The sequence below is a fragment of the Sceloporus occidentalis genome, unplaced genomic scaffold, assembly GCF_023333645.1.
Source record: "Sceloporus occidentalis isolate IW3139 unplaced genomic scaffold, rSceOcc1.0.p SCAF_23, whole genome shotgun sequence".
NCBI classification, from domain to species: Eukaryota; Metazoa; Chordata; class Lepidosauria; order Squamata; family Phrynosomatidae; genus Sceloporus; species Sceloporus occidentalis.
In genome coordinates, this window is record NW_028317003.1 from 2,164,476 (window position 1) to 2,184,476 (window position 20,001).

The following is a 20,001-nucleotide window of genomic DNA, read 5'->3' on the forward strand; positions in this document are numbered from 1 at the left end:
ATGTGGGGTTGCCCTAAAGTTGCACAGCCCCACATACATGTACATGAATGTGTTAAACTATCACAGAGTGATTCTGTGTAGTGACAGTTCAGACAATTCATGTTGTCTTTTACCTTTTTTTTACACTTTACTGTTCACTCTCTTCTCTCTTCATCCACATGTACCGGTATACAAGGTGCAAAAATACACTTCCCGTCATGCCTGCACAGAAAAAAGCTGGTCAGACATGATGGGAAGTGTAGTTGGACTACAAGCGCCGTACTGCGCATGCGCCGGCGCCATACGTGACACAGCGCTTGCGTCAAATCCCCCCGTCCTCTCCATCCAGTCCGCCCTTAGCCGTCGCAACGGACCAGAGAAGAGGAGAGGCGGCGACAGAGGCGGCGGTCTCCAGATGAAGACCTCCCCTGGACGGCGAAGCGAGACAGAGACTGTCCGGGACACTTTTGGTGAGTATATCGTTGCCCCCCCCCTCCCTGCCTGCATCTTCGCTCCATAAGACGCGGCTGATTTTTCATCCTACTTTGGGAGGAAAAAAACTGCGTCTTATGGAGCGAAAAATACGGTATATATAAAGCAAGTGTGTCTAAGGGCAAGTGCATGCATTTACAAGGGCAAGTGTAAGATAGGATGTTTGTGTGTAAGGGCAAATGTGAATGTGCGTGTGTGTGTATGGGCCTGCATTTGTAAGAGCAGTGTATATGTGTCACACATTTTAACCTGGGGGGGGGTATTACATTTTGTTTCAAATTGAAAAGTATACAAAGTTACAATAACTCTGTGTGGAGAGGTTACAGTGTACAATTAAAATGTGTTAGTGTACAGCAGCGGTTCTCAACCCGTGGGTTGCGACCCCTTTGGGGGTCGAACAACCCTTTCACAGGGGTCGCCTAAGACCATCGGAAAACACATATTTCAAAATATGTAATTACATAATTTTATGGTTGGGGGTCACCACAACATGAGGAACTGTATTAAAGGGTCGCGGCATTAGGAAAGTTGAGAAACACTGGTGTACAGTCCCTTACGAAAAATTACTGCAGTTTTTTTCTGAAGTAATACTGCAGTTTTTTGGACATGAAAAAACTGCAATACTGCACTTTTACTGCAGTATTACTGCACATGTACTGCAGTTTTACTGCATTTGTACTTCACAGTAAATGTGCAGCAATACTGCAGTAAAAGTGCAGTATTGCAGTTTTTTCATGTCCAAAAAAATGCAGTTTTCTACAAACAAACTGCAGTATTACTTCAGAAAAAAACTGCAGTAATTTTTCGTAAGGGTTAGACTGTGTCAATTTATGGTGTGTGAGGGCATTTCAGTGTACCTGTTAGAGCATGCATTAGTACTAAAATGAAAGTATGTGTGTTGGTGTACAATGCTAAAATGTGTGAGGTTTCATAAGTTAGAATGAGTACGTTTGTGTGGGGTGTCAGTATACAGTGAGTATGTGTTTTGGGGGGTTTTAGTGTTGGAACATGTGGTGTGTCAGTGTTCCATGTTACAGTGAGTTTGTATGGGTATTTCATGGCATACTGTTAGACTGTGTTGTATATGATGTTAGAGTGTGTGAGGACAGTCAGTATACATTGTTAGTGGTCATGTACAGTGTTAAAGTGTGTGTTAGTTCACATGTTTAGATCTCAGTGTATGTTGTTAGAATGTGTATTAGCCTATGGGGTTAGACTAAGTGTGTGTTTGCATATAATGCTGTATGAGACAGGAAGGTAGTGTGCAGAGTGACATACAGGGAGCATAGCACTGAGCAATGAAGAAGCTGTACAGAGTAGGGGGTAGAACAAATATTTACTATGCCTGGGTGTCAGCTGCCCCTGTATAAGAAGTAATTGCCCTGCACTCTACTCTGTACAGCTTCTTCACTACTCTCTAGACCATAAGAATATTCTTGCCTAGGTGTAGGACTGGCCCTGGATTTAGGGCTAATGATCTGTCATGTGAGCTAATCAAATAAGTAAAGATATGTAGCAGGATGGATCCACTGTATCCTTTTCAAGGTTTTACCCTTGTATGGGAGGCAAGATGGTAAAATGCTGTGAATTAGATTTTTTAATTTATGGCTAGGGAAATGGTGCCAAGAACAGGGATTTGGTTTCTTTTCCCACACTAGTTCTATTTTGTGTAATAAGGAACTGTATACAAAGATGGCTTGCATCTTTCTCCCAAATGAAAGTTATTTTTTTAACTTTTTTAATGATAGGCATTTGTAAAGCTTTTTCCCCCCCCAATACCTTTGCATGGATGAGTTAGGACAATCTTTATCTGTGACACGTAGGTTGAAAAACAGATTTTATAATGATGTGCACAAGTGATAATGTGGATTTAGTGGCAGTTACAGAGACCTGGTGCAATGAGCAAAATTATAGAGATATTGTCATATAAGGACGTTATACATGTTATACAGAAAGGATAGAGAAAGCAGAAAAGGAGGAGGGATTGTCCATTATGTAAGAAATATATGAAAGGTTTGGGTAACTTTAGAACTTAGAAACAAAGTGGTTGTTATACAGGCCACATGGACAAGCAAAGGAGCTTGATCATGTGCTGGCTGAAGAAATAGCTAAGGTGTCAATGAAAGGGGGAGGTTATCATTATAGGGGGCTTTAATATCCCTGATGATGACAGGGAAAAACAGCTGTGTCAGTCAGGACTAGAAACACCCTAAATTCTTTACAGGAATTGTAAATGGTAGAAGAGCCAATAAAGGAGGACACTGGTAGATTTAATATTTGTAATTTCAGATGTCATGGCAGAAGAGCAATGGGCTCTAGTAATTATCAATCAATGTGGTTTAGTATAAGGAGAGAGGTCCAAACTAAAAATAAGGATTTCGTTTTTAGAAAGCCTGATTTTTCTAAAATGGAAAGATATGTAGACAAGTATTTGATGGCTTGCACACCTTTATGACATATAAAAGTGTCCAGGCCATCAAATACTTGTCTACATATATTTCCAGGAGAATATTTCTAGTAGACATGTAATAATTTGAGAACATTGCTTTAAACTTGTTAGCAAGACTCAAAAAGGAAAACACTGTGGTACTCCGCAGATGTGGAAAAAAATATTGATGGAGAAGAAGGTAAGGTTAAGGAACTATAAACAAACAAATGTGAGACACATTAGATTAGCCAAAATGCATTATCAGATGTGCGACAACACACAGAAAATTGCCAGGTTAACAAAAAAGGGTGATGAAACCTTTTTCAGATATATAAATGAAAGAAGAAAAGTAAACAAGGAAAGGCAAATAAAGGGAATTATGTAAATAAGGATAAAGATCAAGCCGACTGCCTCAATAAATACTTTAGCGAAACAGGGAAACATATAGAGCATGTATGTTTATCAAAAAACTAGCTTTACTTGAACTCTCCAAAGTAAAAACAGACACATTCATTGAGCCTGATGGGATCCACCCAAAGTTATTAAAACAGCTTCAGAGAGTCCTGGCAAAACTATTAGTAGACTTATTTAACCAGTTGCTATAGATAGGAGTAGTTCTAGAAGATCAGAAGTTGGCAATTGTAGTACCACTTCACAAATGAGGTAGCAGGGAATATTGGCCCACTACAGACCATTAAGTGTTATATCAGTAGTTGGGAAATTAATGGAAATGATGCTAAAGGAGCAGTAGATAGCTTTCAGTGAAGTATTTGACACTGTCTCTCATAGAAGACGTATTAATACATTGCAGTGTATTTATGTTTGGATGTTAAAATGGTTGAATGGATAAGGCAATGTTTGAATTGGCAAGAGACAGAAAGTTGTAGTAAATAGTGTATATTAGGAGGAAGGTCTTGTAGTAACTCAACAATCAGTATTGGGACTCTTACTTTAACATATTTTCAATAGAGATATTACAAAATATCTTAATGGTATGTCTTATTACAGATGGTACAACAGGGTAGACATTCTTGGTGAAACAAGCCGAATGACAAGTGATTTAAGTAAATTAGAAGAATGGTCGAGAGTATGGCAGCTGCTTTTTAATGTTGATAAATGTAAAATAATGCACTTGAGACATAAAGGTCCCAAGGCACAATATAGCTTTGGGGGCCCTGTTCTGTCAGTAACAAAAAAAGGGGCACGTGGGGAAAATTAAACATATGCAGGCAATGCAATAAATCATCAGAAAAAGCAAGCAGGGTGCTGGGTTCTATAGCCAGAGGCATTAGTGGCAGAAAGAGGCAGGTGGTTCTACCACTTTACAGATCTCTGGTCAGACGTCACCCAGAGGATTGTGTACAGTTCTGGGGACCCTAGCTCCAGAAGGATGTTGGTACACTGGCATATTGTTGCTCATAGGAAGGCTAATAAAATGGTGACTGACTTGTAGGATAACTTGCAAAACAACAAAACCCTCTTGTTCACATCTGACGAGCAAGCGGGGGAAGACCTTTATAAATCTCCATGGTCGGAAGCATATTTTTGTAGTTCTTCGAAATTGCTTTGTGTAACTAGTAATTTTCTTGGAAAAAACCACAAATGATTTTCATACATATCCCCTAAAGCATTAAAAATGCTCTATGTACACCACACAATTGGTTACCCTCAGAATGTAATTCAGAATAAATTCTGCTATACATTATAATATTTTTTTCAGATCATTATCTATTTTAAACCGCATCCCCTCAATCTCCTCTCTTACAATAATTGCATATACGTGGGTTAAATGAGATCTGCTCATTTGTATTTGGACTGGTTTCATGGTGTTCCACATTAAAATAGTTTACTCTTTTAGCTCCACTATTATCCACATGTCTGCGTATTTACTTTAAAAGCCACCCTCTTTTAAAAAATGTTAGTTTGTTAAAAAAATTCTTAAAATAAGCTAAATAATTAAAAATGCCATTCATATAACTGCAACTAAACTATACTTGACATAATCACATTGCTGGGCTTGCCCACAGACTAAATTTGCCTTGTAGTGGTGTATATATATGTATAATGGCAAGCAAAACACAATCATTGAAGCACCAAAAATCTATTTTTTCCATTTCCATTTCTCACCTAATCACTTTCTTTTTTTTTCCACCATCTTCTCTAAAAACTAAATGTTCCTTACATTACATCTACATCCCTCCTTTACTTTGTTAAGTACTTTAATGTTTCTACCACATGCTCCTTCCTCTTCTTTTCTCCAAACTATACATATCGAGATAATCTTTCCTTATAATTATCTTACAAACAAAAATCTACTTTTAATTAAGATGTATAATAAGATTTAAAAATAGCAGATCTTTTATTCTAAAAATAAAACAGATGTACTACTCCTAGTGCCATAGGACATATAAACATGCTAAATATACTGTTTTTAATAGTGAAGTTTAGTACAGAATTAAATTAAATACCAAATATAGGAAGTATTTAAATATTTACTACTGAAACCAGCCTTATTAAGGTCAGCATACCTGGGAACTTCCCATGGTAGGCTACTTGCAGCTTCATGAAAATAATAGTCACACATCAAGTTTTTCTCAATTAAAAAATATTTTTGAATTGCAGTATTTGTTACTTAATCCTTAGGGGTTAACCTGTTCCTCTTCTTCCTTACATCACATTTGAACATCTGACCCTCTAATTTTAGACTATGAAGTATTTTTTTCCTATTGGGAATCAGAGATTATAACATTGAGGTCTCTCTCCAATAGTCTGGCAAAATAAGTTTTTCCTTGAATGGGGTCGGAAAAAATGTATTGGTAATGCACAGGTTGACTAGCCGACAGAAGTAACTGTTCGAATGGAGTGAGGTTACAGGGTATAGTACCCTCACTTTTCAGGGCAGTTATATAAGGAGATAGTTAGTGATGTCTCATTTGGGCAGTAAAGGAGTGTTGGTGGAGTAGGCCTGATCACTCTGTTTTTGCAGACACCATTCTAATGTAAATAAGAAACTAACACAAATAGGAAGGATTAGACTCAAATACAAAATGTATCCCTATTATTGTATTTTTTTTAAATTATTTTCTTACTTTTGAATCAGAAAGAAAACTGTTCTTTTTCATACGTAATAAAAATATGCAAAGAAAGTATTTCTCATCTGGATGACAGAAGAAACTTTGGGGGTAATGTTGACAAGCCAACATCTACTGTCACGGTCCACCAGGAACTGTATTCAATTATAGTATTCAAACAAATTGTCAGAGATCAGAGGTCTCCCATAGATGAGAATTTTGCTACCTCGGCACATCTCCAGAAGAAGTAAACTCCACTTTGTCATGTCCTGAATAATACCTAAATTGGCCATATGTCAATTTGTAGAGGAAATTGTTTGACAATAACCAGAGTTTAAGGGCCCAATGTTATGTGTTTTTTTTCTTAATTTTAGACCTCTGCATAACCCACACAAGATCAGTTTTTCTTTTATCACACTATTTTAATCTCAATGTAAAACAATAGAACCATACTTGGCATTGTTTAATGTCATATGTCAGCAGTCCCAAACTTTAACATTACTACCTTGCAAAAGTATTTTAGAAATGAATATAAATAGATCTCCCAGATCTTTAATATACAGTATGATGCAGGTCAAATATTAAACAGATTTGGCCACTTAGCTCATAAAAATCTAAGAAATACAATAAATGGTAACAAACCACTTCCTTTTGTAGTGTACAAATCCTAGAGACAGAAGGAAAACAGAAATGCCATTGATATATTAATAAAAACAAAAAGAGACACATATGTAAACAGACATTAATTTACTTGCTTGGTCTCAGAAGACCTCACCTGACCCAGTTCAGTAGGGTGACTTTTTCAGAAGCTTTGTCAGAGAGCCTTGCTTTCTAGTAGTTATTAAAAAATGTTTTGTGAGAGTGTGATAGAGTGGTGAGTGTAAAAATGCCCCCGAATTTCCGGACAAACCGAATGGGCAGGCAATGTAATTTGCTGTCTGAAAACGAATGGGCCAAAAGGAACCGAAAAATATGTCTGAATTGTTTTTGGCCCATTTGCACATGTCTACTGCATAGTAACTCCTGACACATTTCATACCCAAATGCTTAGTCTAAGCATTAAGTGTTGAACTTGGTGGTTTTCATCCTTTCTGCTCTGTCTTTTTCTGTCTTGATCATCTTCACATTAACCTCTGTGGTAACAACCATCAACAATCATAAGTGAAGACATTGGATGGACAGGGTAAAGGGTAGTCCTTCAATCATGGTTCCCAAATGAGAGGAGATGAAGGATATAATCATTGGTTTTATGCACTAATGAAGCTATTGTCCCGAAAGTTTGCAGTAAGGTTCTGGTTTCAATTTACCCACTTTGTTATTATTAAGGGTCATCCCTGGCAGACTGCTCCTGGAAGAAGGGCTGAGGGAGCCCTGTATAACGCAAAGCTAAATGAATGAGCTTACTTTCAAAAAAAGAAAATCTTACTGGTTTAAAAAATGCATTATGCAGGGCCAGTTTTACTTGGGTGAAAAAAATATACCCTCTTTGAATTCTATGGTTTCACATATCACGACATAATAACAATGATCTCTTCCTTAGCTGGTCTAAAAAATAGTTAAATACAAACACGGATGAACAACAGCACATGACACCGTATCATGATTTATTCAACAAAAATAAAGCCAACATTGAGAAGCCATGTGTGGTTCAACTAAGTACACCGTAGGAATTAATATGCTAAGTAGCAATCAAATGGCCTTGATTAATTAATCATCAGCAAGTGTGACCACCTCTATAAAAGCCAAAGTTTTAGCAGTTTGCTGACCTTCAACATTCAGGTGTGTGTTAACACAATGCCAAGGAGGAAGGACATCCGTAATGATAATAGAGAAGCAATTGTTGCTGCCCATCAGTCTAGTAAGGGTTATAATGCTATGTCCAAACAATCTACAGTGAGAAAGATTATTCAAAAGTGGAAAAACATTAAAGACAATCTTCCCAGCCCTAACCCACATCTTTAATCTCTCATTTTCCTCTGGTGTATGCCCATCCTCATTCAAACATACCATCATCTCCCCCATCATAAAGAAACCTTTCCTTGCTCCCACATCCCCATCAAACTACCGTCCAGTTTTATTTCTCCCGCTATCTTCCAAACTGCTGAAATGATTAAGGTACAATCAACTAACAAACTTTCTCTCTTCAAACTCTCTGCTTGACCCTCTACAATCTGGTTTCTTTCCATGGCATTCAACAGAGACTTCACTCACTAAAATTACTAATGACCTCCTCGCAGCTAAAATGAAAGGCCAATTCTCACTGGTTATTCTCTTGGACCTCTCAGCAGCCTTTGACACAGTCGTTCACCCCCTCCTTCTACAAATCCTCCATGCTCATGGCATGCTCTAACCGTACTTTTAGTGTCTCATTTACTGGAACTTGCTCCTCTCCCCTACCGCTATCTATTGGTGTTCCTCAAGGCTCAGTTCTTGGGCCTCTGCTATTCTCCATCTACACTTCTTCCCTCAAACACCTTATTTCTTCCTTTGGTTTCCAGTATCATCTATATGCAGATGACACCCTAATCTATATTTCTGCTCCTGACCTTTCCCCCTCTCTTGTATCAGGAATTGCATCATGGATGGCATCCCGTTACCTAAAGCGCAACATCTCTAAGACCGAACTCATGGTAATCCCCCCATCTGCTCTGTCCACTTTTCCTGATATCTCTATTACTGTTGACAACTCCACTATCCAACCAACAGACCAGGTTCGCTGCCTTGGTGTCACCCTTGACTCTGCACTCTCCTTCATCCCTCACATCCAGTCCCTCACCAAATCCTGCCGCCTCTACCTGAGAAACATCTCCCGAATCCAATGGCCCAATCAAAGTCCAGACCTTAACCCGATCCCAGCGGTGGGACCTTAAGAGAGCTGTGCATAAACAAATGCACAATACCTCAATAAACTGAAGCAATGTTGTAAAGAAGAGTGGGCCAAAATTCCTCCACAACTCTGTAAGAGACTGATAGTCATACAGAAACTGATTACTTCCAAGTTATTGCTGCTAAAGGTGGTTTTACAAGCTATTGAATCATAAGGTGGCTTCTCAATTTTGGCTTTATTTTTGTTGATAAGTCATGACATGATGTAATATGTCATATGTTGTTGTTCATCTGAGGTTGCATTTCCCTTCATTTTTAGACCTGCTAAGGAACATATCTAAAACCATAGAATTCAAAGGAAGTACACTTTCTTTTCCACACAACTGTAGTTCATGAGTTGAAACCGCAACTCTTTTGACAACTCCTACTTTTAAGGGAATGCACTTTATGTTAAAACTGGAGACTAGCATATTAATTAGTTTGCTGATATGATATAATCTCCTTGCCAAACCCTAACAAAACAATAGAAGAGAGATAACCTAAGTGGGATAAGTAATCATGCAAATCCTGTGTATAGAAGGTTAATATTTCTCCTTCCATTTTACACACAAATATATATATATATATATATATATATATATATATAGATACAGTATATATATATATATATATATATATATTTGTATATATATATATTTTTTTTATTTTTTTTTAATTATAATTTTTTTTAAATACATCTAATTCACAAATTCACATACTTATGCTTCTCCCATTATGGTCGGTCTGTGGGTTATCAGGGATCACAGCAGCTTACTTAGTGGCAATGCCAGACTTTGTAATTAGCAAATAAACTGACATATAAAAATAATATAAATAATACATGTGTGTATGTATGAGTGCTTTAATTGGAGAGGCTTGTTAGAAAGGCCTTTTTCTTTGTCGTTTCTATTTTAATTATGAATTAGGCTATAGCTGGTGCCATGCAGACTGCTGCTAGCTTTAAGTGCAAAGCGATTCATTCACGACTTAAGTCATTAACTCTGGACCTATATTCGCCTTTAACAGTCAATAAAATGTTAAGGCATTGCTCAATTTTATGGTGTCATCGAAAATTGCTATAGCAACACAATGTAAAGCAAATATTTACACAACAAAACTAGATAATGGATCTTAGTGTTCCAAAACAGGCATTGTACTGTCAATTTAACAGTTTATTCTACAAATTAAAAGGAGTTATGTACTGGAAAATGTATACAGCTGTTTATAATAAATCACCAAACTTGACATCTAGCTTATCAATCTATATCACAACAAATAATAAATATATGATTCCATTGTATATATATACTCCATGTTATATAGAAAAATAAAAATACAGAACGTCCCATAATCCGTTACTGTGATGCAAATATATGAAGTAACTTTTTTATTATAACTTCCCTCCCTGACAAGCATTTGCAACGTAGAAATTGTCTGATGTTATAAAACACCTTGTAGTGTATGCAGTGGGTTGCCACCCAGGGGCATAAACAAGGACAGTAACCACCTGCTTCTACCTTCCTTAGGTGTACTGTTTCTATTATTTATCATACACTCACACACACATATGCTCACGCTAACACCATACAGTAGCACACCACAAACACCATACGCTTACATATACTAACACCATACAGTAACACACACATACTCTAACACACACTCACTCTAACTCCATAAACATACACATACATGTTCTGTAACACTATAAACTAATGCATCTGTGAAGAACCATGTCTGATCTTTACTGTTATTATTATTATTATATTTATGTGTACCCTGTTTGAATGTGGCTGCAGCTCCAGCCTTCAAAGAGACGATCCCATAATCTGGCTGGGGCTCTTAATCAGCCAGCACAGCCCTGTCTGCCCAGACGGCACCCGCACTACAGGGGGGATAACACAGGTGGGGGAACCCATTGTATCCCTTAATCCCCTCACCTGATACATCCCCTGTATACTGATGGGATTTGTGAGGGGATGTGGCTGATGGGATTGGTGATGGGATGTGGCTGATAGGATTGGGGGTTGGGTTCGGTGCACAGTGAATGAAGATTGTATATAAATTCTGTGTGTTTGTAATAAAGAGGGTTCTGTTTTTAACCTCAAAGCATGAAGTCCTGTCTCATGATTGAGGGAAGTGCTGGTCTGTGACTGCTTTCTTCGGACAGCCACAGCGTGTCCGCTTACTGGGAGAGGGAAGGAGCTGACGGGCGGATGTGTCCAGTCTGGGGCACAGGACGATCCGTCACAGCATCCACTTACTCTAACACCATACACTTAGACATACAAACCCAGACTAACACCATACACTAACACACATGTGCACACACTCTCACTGTAACATACACTTACACATAAACTCTCTCTAACACCACTTACACATACTTGCTCTAATAACTTACACATACATGGATAAACATACATTGTCTTACTCACTGGTTCACTCACTTTAGAGTCCTATCCTCTCCACATCTCACAGATCTCCCTCCCAACCATGCACAGGCCTCAGTCTTCAGTGCTGCTTGCTCTCCGTCTCTGGAGCTGCCCTAAAGGGGGCTAAAGGAGCAGGCAGTTGGAAGCTCCAGAGACTCAGGACTGAAGTACACTAGCGCCTCAGAGAACCATCTGAGGTTGCCTAGAAAAACACTAGAGGTTCAGGCCCACCCCAAGCAATGCTTGTATGTAATACGCAAGTTCTGTCTTTAAACAGGCTCAGTAGGGGTCCCTCTTTGGGATCCAAACCCCTCTGCCCCTCTTTCATACAATGCTGTGACTTTTCCTGGTATCACAGTGTTCTCCAGCCCTAAAAGTTACAAAAATGTGTATAGAAACATCAGAAACTTAATTTATAAATACTATTATGTAAATAAAATGCATTATTCTTCTTATTAACGGATTGCTTAGTTACACCACTAGTTATAAAATGCTTAACATAAACATCATAGTAAAGCCCAGCTCCCTACCTTCACCTCCAACCACATCTCCTAAAACAAAGGTGACCCCCCTTGACATTTTTTAACCCCCCCAGCCCAGATAAGACACTCATACCCACCACAATTTTGAGCGCCTAGTCAGCTGCATTGAATAAGAGTACATGAGAGATATAAATTTAACAAGAATGAGGCAAAATCGTACTTTATTTAAAGAGGTTTTTTTGTAGGAAGGGTCTGGGCATTAAGGAGTAGTAGCAATTACATTTCGTATGCTGTCTATAATTTCAAAAAGGTTAAATTAATCCGAATAGGTGGAAAAGCACATATAATGAACATGTGTCCTTTGCATTGTGCTCATTACCTTTTTATATATTAATCATGTTTTAGTTACATATTACACTGGACCTTAATGGCAATATTCTGCTTGCCTAAAAGTGTTTTTATGTTTATTTATGCACTTATTCCTGTCCAATGAAGAAGTTATATAGATTTCCCATGTGCATGTAATTTTGTGAAATCATGCGACATATACAATACAATATAAACTACAATAATGAAGTTACCTTCTTTAAACACAACACATAAAACAATCACATATTTACCACTGGATGATATTTTTTATTGATTAAACCATTCATGTTAAAGAGTAAGCTGTCATGTATCAGCCAAGATCAAGTTAAATGAAATGAATTTCACCAAAATAAGTCGAGCTTCACAAACATTTTTTGATGCAATTTACTAATGTAAGTTAACAAAAATCACAAAATATTGTGTGGTTGCAACAATATAAACATTATAAATCATGGCTACAAATGAGATTTGGTCCATTTTCTTTTTTTTTTTTTGTGGTAGCTTTATAAAGATGACAAGCATTCCTGACTAATGACTGAAGTAAAAAGACATTCTATACATGGCATGTCTGTCTCACAATACGGTTTTGAGGTAAAACTTTATTTATTTATTATTTATTTATTTAACAGATGTAAATTGGTTAAAAAGAAAGAGCTGCAAACCAACTGGTTAAAATCTCAAAAAACTGTCACTTGTACTCTGAAATCTTAAAAAAACCCTAAAACTTGTATTCTGTTTATTATTTTGAATTAGTATGGTTCTTGATTGCAAAACTTAAAAAAATAAATAAAAAAGTGTACTGTGAGGTTTTTTTTAAGTGGCAAATCACCTTAAACAATAATTGGTCGACAGCCATTGATTTGTGGTAACATTGAGACAATCACAGTTCCTCTTAAATATTTCGTTACTGGACCACATTTTGAGCAATTACTTTTGCTTTGATTAGTTCGGTGATGTAATCTTCCTCGTAGCCCAAATTGTTCTTCAAAATTTCAACAGTGTGCTGCCCTATGACAGGAGGTGGTACTGGATTAGCCACATCGAATTTATTAAATCGTACAGCAGGACCTGAGAAAATAGAGAGAAATTTCTTTACTAGGCGTAATTAATTAAAGAGAGCATTACCTAACAGTTTGGTTTTCCACTAAAATACAGTGACAAAACTATACATATTACTGAGGGTGCAACAGTGGCATAAGTAGATGATAGAAAAATATATAAAATATAGATTGATAAATAGATAGATAGATGATAGATAGATAGATAGATAGATAGATGGATAACGGTAAATAGATGCATAGTAATACAAGCTATTAAATTCAAGAGAGAGAAGATTGTGCTTGTAGCATAAATTGTCAAACAGTTCATTGCTTGTTTGATAATTTATCTGGGATTCTTTTGCACTTTGGTTTTGAGGCTATTTGGAACACGCTCAAAGGTTTAGATGTGGCATTTGAATACACTGCCAAACCAAGCAGCCGGGCAAAGGATCTAATCACCTAAAAAGCATTTTCATGGAAACAATTCTGTGGTTTGCGTTTTACGAAGTCCAAAATCATATTATTCTTCAAAGTTTAATGGTACTGTTTGTCCATAAAGTACTCAGACAATAACGTAATTCAGAGAGTCCTAGATTATAGCATGACAGGTCCGCTGAATATGTACTTGGATGTGTTCTATACAGTACGGTTTTCCATTCAGTACACACACAAAACTGTAACGGGTCAGATTTTGTAAATATATTTACAATTGTAATAATTTAACTACTATCTGTATCTTTATTAAGCAAAGGGTGTAAATCAAGTTTTACACATATTTGCCTCAATTCAACAACATACTGAATGTGTTGTTTTTGTGGCGTAATGCTGTCTGATAAACAGAGGGCACCTTTGTAAGGAAACCTAGACAGCAAAGCAGGAACATAAGGAAAGTCGCTGTGGTTTTTGTGAAATATGTTTTACAGTCATACTGTGGCATAAAAAAATCTTTGTTAGAGAGAACCCCATTGTAAGTCACAAATGCTGTTAATGCAATGGAAAAAAAAAACATGTAAGAGTGTTTGTAATAAAAAAAAATCTCGAGGGTTTAATTTGGATGTAGTTGTTGTTAAATATTTAATTTTTAGGGGACTCTTTTGAACTTTAGTCACAACCTAAAAAGAAGAGAAAAGTGTAATTGCTTTAAAAACGAGAAAATACAATTTAAATAGTTTGGAATTTTATACAATTTACAAGAGATCTGTTTCAGACTAATCAGAATTATAAGTATTGTCCTGCTGTTCTTTACTCCCCAACAGTCTCGTTTTTTTGTGGGAAAAGTCCTGAATTTTGGTCAAGGGAGCTGTAGAATCAATGGAGGACTGTGCTGCTGCAGCTCCCATCTATCCTGGCCCTCCTGTTCTTTTGACCCTGCAAGTTTCATGATGACCCCAGCCTTTCAAACCTCTTGCCACATCCCCAAAACAGGTGTATTTGGGATGTGATTTAAATGTAGGGGGTATTTAAATTGATTTAAATGTAGGGGGTATGTTATTGGCGGGTTACAGTAGCTTAACCAGGACTACCTTAGTACATTAAAAGGTTCATGTTTTGTACAAAACCAAAGAAGATCAAAAATGTTGATATTCACAAAGATATCTCAGCTGTTTTATTTGCATCATAGCCTCTAAAAGTTTACATAACAGTAAAGGTAATCTGAATTTTCTAGAGGGATTATAACACGGTAGAAAATGACGGGCTGCAATTGGTGAAATTCTGTCTGCTACTTGCACTATGGAAGGGTCTAAACTAAGTCAGAGATTTTTAAGGAACCCCTGAGGCCCATCCTTGCTTAAATCCCTTTCATTAAATCACAATTGCAATCGGCTGGTTTTATTTGTGAGCATAGCTGCTAATTTTAATACATTAATTAATCTCAACTGTTAGGAATACTGGCAGCCCGAAGACACACATATATATATATACAGCACATTGTCTAGCAATCACTTATAGAACATTTGTGAACATCTGGACCACCGCTAGAAACAAGGGCGTGCTGGGCCGGGGGGCAATTGCCCCCCAGGCCGCCCTGAATCCGGGCCGGCGGGCTGGCCGGGTGGCCGGCAGACGAACATTCATGGCAGCCGCAAAGTTAAAAACTAAGTGGCTGCCACCGGGACTGTCCTCCAAAAACGATGCGCGCGGCAACTGTGGCTGTGCGTCGGGACTTGATGTCAAATCCCGGCGCACAACACTGAAGCCACGCCCACCGTCTTCCGCGCGCTCTGCACCGGAAGGACAGGACACAGAAGAGGAAGAAGAGGAAGAATGAAGAGGAGGAAGAAAAGTGACAGTGCCAGAGGAAAGGTAGGAAAATATTAGTAAGTGTGTGAGAGTGATGGGTGTTATGCTATAGTTTATGATGAATGTTTGTGAATGAGGGTTTGAGATTGCATGGATAGCATGGCATAGGGAGGCTGTCTAGGCATGATAGGAGTGTGATTGCTGTTATCAATTTTTTTTTGTCCTACTGTGGTGTGTTAACAACACTTTTATTAAAAGTAAATTACATACCAAAATTGGACAGAAAAATTCAATAACAGTATTAATATATATATATGATTGCAAACAGCAATCACACGCCTATCATGCTAAGTCAGCCAGTTCATGCTAGAACCTGGGCATGATAGGATTGTGATTGCTGTTAATCATATACATGTATATATATGTATATATATATATATATATTAATATTGTTATTGATTTTTTTTTGTCTAATTTTGGTGTGTTACTTTTAATAAAGTATTTTAAAAGTTTTGGGTTTTTTTCGGTTTTGGCCAAATGAATCCAGAATTTTCATTTAGGTGCATCCCTACTATCTACTAAGCCAGTCACTGAAGTGTTAGGCCTACACCACATCAATGTTTGGCTTAGTATATAGTGATAGGGGTTGTACTGCAGTATTATCAGTGTCTGGCTTAAAGTATAGGCACACATTGACGGTGGTACAGCATAATCCCTAAGTATATAATGTTAGCAGTTATGCTGTACCACCGTCAATGTGTGCCTCAGTATATAATGATAGCAGTTATGCTGTACCCCTGTCAATGTTTGCCTAACCATAGAAACTATGCAGTTTTAAAGTGTGTGTGTGTGGGGGGGTGCCACATACAGGATCTGCCACAGGTGCCAAATACTCTAGGTACGCCCTTGCGTCGTGCAAGGCCCAATGGCCATTCCTCAGCTCTTCGTCCCACGTCTTAAAAGGGGTGGGATGAAGAGCTGAGGCACGGCTATTGGGCGGCGCGGTGCGTGCTCGCCGGCCGCTTTAATTTCATTAGGCTCCGGTGGAGTGACTGCCGCACGGCGGCCGCTTTCAATGTCGCTCGCAGCCGCTTTGGTGGCACAATGGCCACTTGACTAGACTTGTCCCCCAGGCCTTAGGGTGCCAGCCCTCCCCTGGCTACAAATGGCCCTACTGTCAGGCCAATTTCTAAGGATAAAGATCTAGAAAACTGCCATATTTGTTCAATGCTACCTTGCTTTTTTTTTACTTACTGATAAGATAAGAAGACATTAGGAATTACACTCCATCAATCCAAGTTTTCAGTAATTCACTCTTTATAGTTTTCTTATATTTCACACACTATCTCACACAGTTATTATTCCAGCGTAACATGCAGACTATATGATTTGAGCTGGGTGAACTGATCAATGCAGCTGTAACTAAGTGCATATTAATCATGCAACGTAGCCTTAAGGTGGTTCTGGAAAAGTTTAGAACAGTGATGGTAGTTTAGAAGTCAAGTACATAATTATAGTACTTGTAGTAGTTATCATACCTTCTTGCTTGGACAATACAGAGCTTTAATATTTTTAAATACAAATTTGATTGCAGATGACCCACAGTCACATATGGAATCATTTACCCCTGGCAGCCTCTTTGTTTAAAATTAAATAGTGGAGGTCATGGAAAACTCTGTAGCATTTTAGCAAATAACTGGTTCTTGCTAGCAGCTGCTATATTTTATATTTAATGTTTTTATTTACATGGTATTCCATGACTGTTTAGACCCATAGCATAACCATATCCCAACCTCACACCCGTCTGGACCGCCCAATAAAGACAATGGACACCACAGCTTTATTAACATATCAATTTTTAAACATCTATTCCCCAAGTCAGCGGTACATACGGAAATCCACAACTACATAAACAACCTGCCAGCTGTTCAGCACTAAGCCCGACAAGCAGCTCTTTTCTAACGCTTGACCAAGAGTGCTAGAGTCACATCCCCAAACCCACTATGGGCAAAACATTCTATTGTCCTTGGATTTGCGCTGGCAAAGGGACCCACCAAAATGAAAAATGCCAACACAGGAGAGGGATGCCAAAGATCAACATCATATTACAACATAATAGCACATTAAACAACCCTAACCTGGCTGAAGAACAGGGTGGGTGAAAGGGAACGGCAGTCACTTAGCTGATGTAGTGGTGTACATAGGGTGGCAGTCAGCCTCAGATGCCACTCATCAGGGGTCACATAGGGTTGTTCCAAAATTGTTTACAAAGGGCTGGTCCGACCTGTCCTTTGTGAACAATTTTAGAGCAGCCCCGGAAGGCAGGAACGTGTCCCTCGGTTGCTTGGACACATGCTAGCAGTGAAAGAACCTGCAGGTGAGGTAAGGGGGTGAGGGAAGGAGGGAGAGGATAAAGGAGGCAGTATTTTTGTATGACTGTATGCACATTAGAATGAGAATGTGTTTGTGTATAACCATGTTTGTGTGTGACTGTGTGAGCCTGGATGTGTATGTGTAAGTGTATGTGAGCAAAAATGTGTAAGTGTTTGTGTGTGAGCATGGATGTGTATGTGTGTGAGCATAAATATGCATGTGTAGCTGTCTGTGAGCATGGATGTGTATGTGTAAGTGTGTGTGAACATGAATGTGTAAGTGTGTGGGAGCATGGATGTGTAAGTGTTTGTGTGTGAGTATGATTGTGTATGTGTGAGCATGGATGTGTATGTGTGTGTGTAAACATTAATGATTGTGTAAGACAAGAGGTCAGATGAGTCTGTTCACTAAGGCATAAAACGACTGTATATAGTAATGTAGGTTAGCATTAACAAAAATCTAGTTTTATCTAATTTTGTTCCAAGACCAAAAGGCTGCTATTATTATCAGTCATGTGATATTTGGGTGGACTTTCTCTGCTGAAACGACACACTGAGCTGATTCTTTATGGCAATGATAATGAAGTCCGTTCATCCATAGACTTTCATTAGCCAGAGTGTCAGAGTGTGCTGGGAATTAAGTCTCAGCTGTTGTTTTCCATGGGTACAATAGTATGATAAGGAGTTGGTGTGTTTGTCTAGCAGATCAGGCTAATGTAACAGAACACAAGCAAAAGGCCAATATGCAGCTGCCTCAAAATATTATGTTATGGAAAAAACTAAAACTAGGACTGGTAGTGCTCTCTGTAAGTGGTGCACAACTTGCATCATTTTAATGACATGCCTATAACATGTACTTTTTTCTGAGCTGTTATTTTGCATCATTGCAAAGCATGTTTTCACTCGTTCATGTTTAATAAAATGAGTCAAAACAAAAATATAAGACTAGAAACAAGAAAAAAAAGAAACATATGTATGCTTAATCTGATACAAGTAATAAAAAAATTGGTGGGTGTTCTGCTTTAAGTATTTTACGTTTTCACAAATGTACTGTTTTATATCTTTGATCCAGTTATCTATTCAAATAAAAATGTTTCCTTGTAGGCTTCAGTATTTAATGTATACAGTAAAGTCTTGTGTGGTATTATATCAAAGGCTTTTGCATAATCTAAAAAGATAATCATCACTATGACACACTGGTCTATGTTTCATGTAAAGGAGGTAAATTATTCTGACATTTTCTATTACATTGATAATATTTTAGAGGAAAACATATTCTTGAAAGTTTTCTGTTAATACCTCACCAGTAGATTATCTTCTGGATTTTAAGAGGGTCTATAATTTTCAGTCTAATGAGCAAAATAACCACATCTGCTTTCTAGTAAACCAGTGGCACCATGGCGCCTAGGTAGACCCCCTTCTAATTAAAAAATGTGCCCCATCAGTATCAGTAACTAAAGTAATCCCCCAGTGTAACTGCTTGTAGCTAGACATTCTTTATGTTGATGTGTCAGAAAAAGGTATGTTTATGGAAAATTTACATTATGTTTCTACTTGTATTTCTTTAGTATCCTCAAGAAACCAAGAAAGAGAGGAGAATTTGTTTTTCAGTGTAAAGCACATTTAAGGAGCAACCCTATCCTATTCCTGTTTTTGTTCATGAAAAGCAACCAGGACAGTTAACAGCAGATGGAAACACAGTTGAGGAACTATCATTAATCAAGCAACTTTATATTGATCTCGATCTTGGGGCGTATAGGCAGGACATTGTTCTAAAAATTGTTGTAATAAAATGCCAGTGTTCCATATATCCCACATAGCTGGCATAAAATGAAACAGAATGGAAAGTCTTGTGCTGTTAAGTTCAGTCCAGTCTGCCATCTATGATGCTTAATGGACAAATATCATAGTGTGAGATTTCATCTTTACCCCCACTTGTCTTGTAGCTATTTGGGAGCATTAGTCAATGAATAAAACACACTTTGGGGTCTGTTTAAGTGGTTATTCCAGTTAAGTATCAATTTGATTGGCCTGAGGTTACATGCCCTTACACGTTAACACATGCAAAGCAACCTATATATTTACTAATCTCTTGCGAGTAATTGTGAGTGACTTTACATTTTGTGAGTTGCAGGCAAGTGCAAACTTAATTAGAGTGGGTCCTACACTTTGAACAAGACTGCCCTTGCAGAGGCAAGCGTAGCTTCAACCCTGGGCCCAGGGCCAG

General features: G+C 37.9%; 1 protein-coding gene across 1 annotated transcript in view; it reads right to left on the minus strand.

The window, feature by feature from the left end:
- Positions 1-13,025: 13,025 nt before the first annotated feature.
- The window catches only part of LOC149300678 (succinyl-CoA:glutarate CoA-transferase-like), a 292,551-nt gene continuing 285,575 nt past the window's right edge, over positions 13,026-20,001 (minus strand). The window contains exon 14 of the mRNA XM_089484747.1: positions 13,026-13,189. Within this exon, the coding sequence (XP_089340873.1) occupies positions 13,026-13,189 (164 nt within the window). The remainder of the gene's footprint in view (positions 13,190-20,001) is intronic.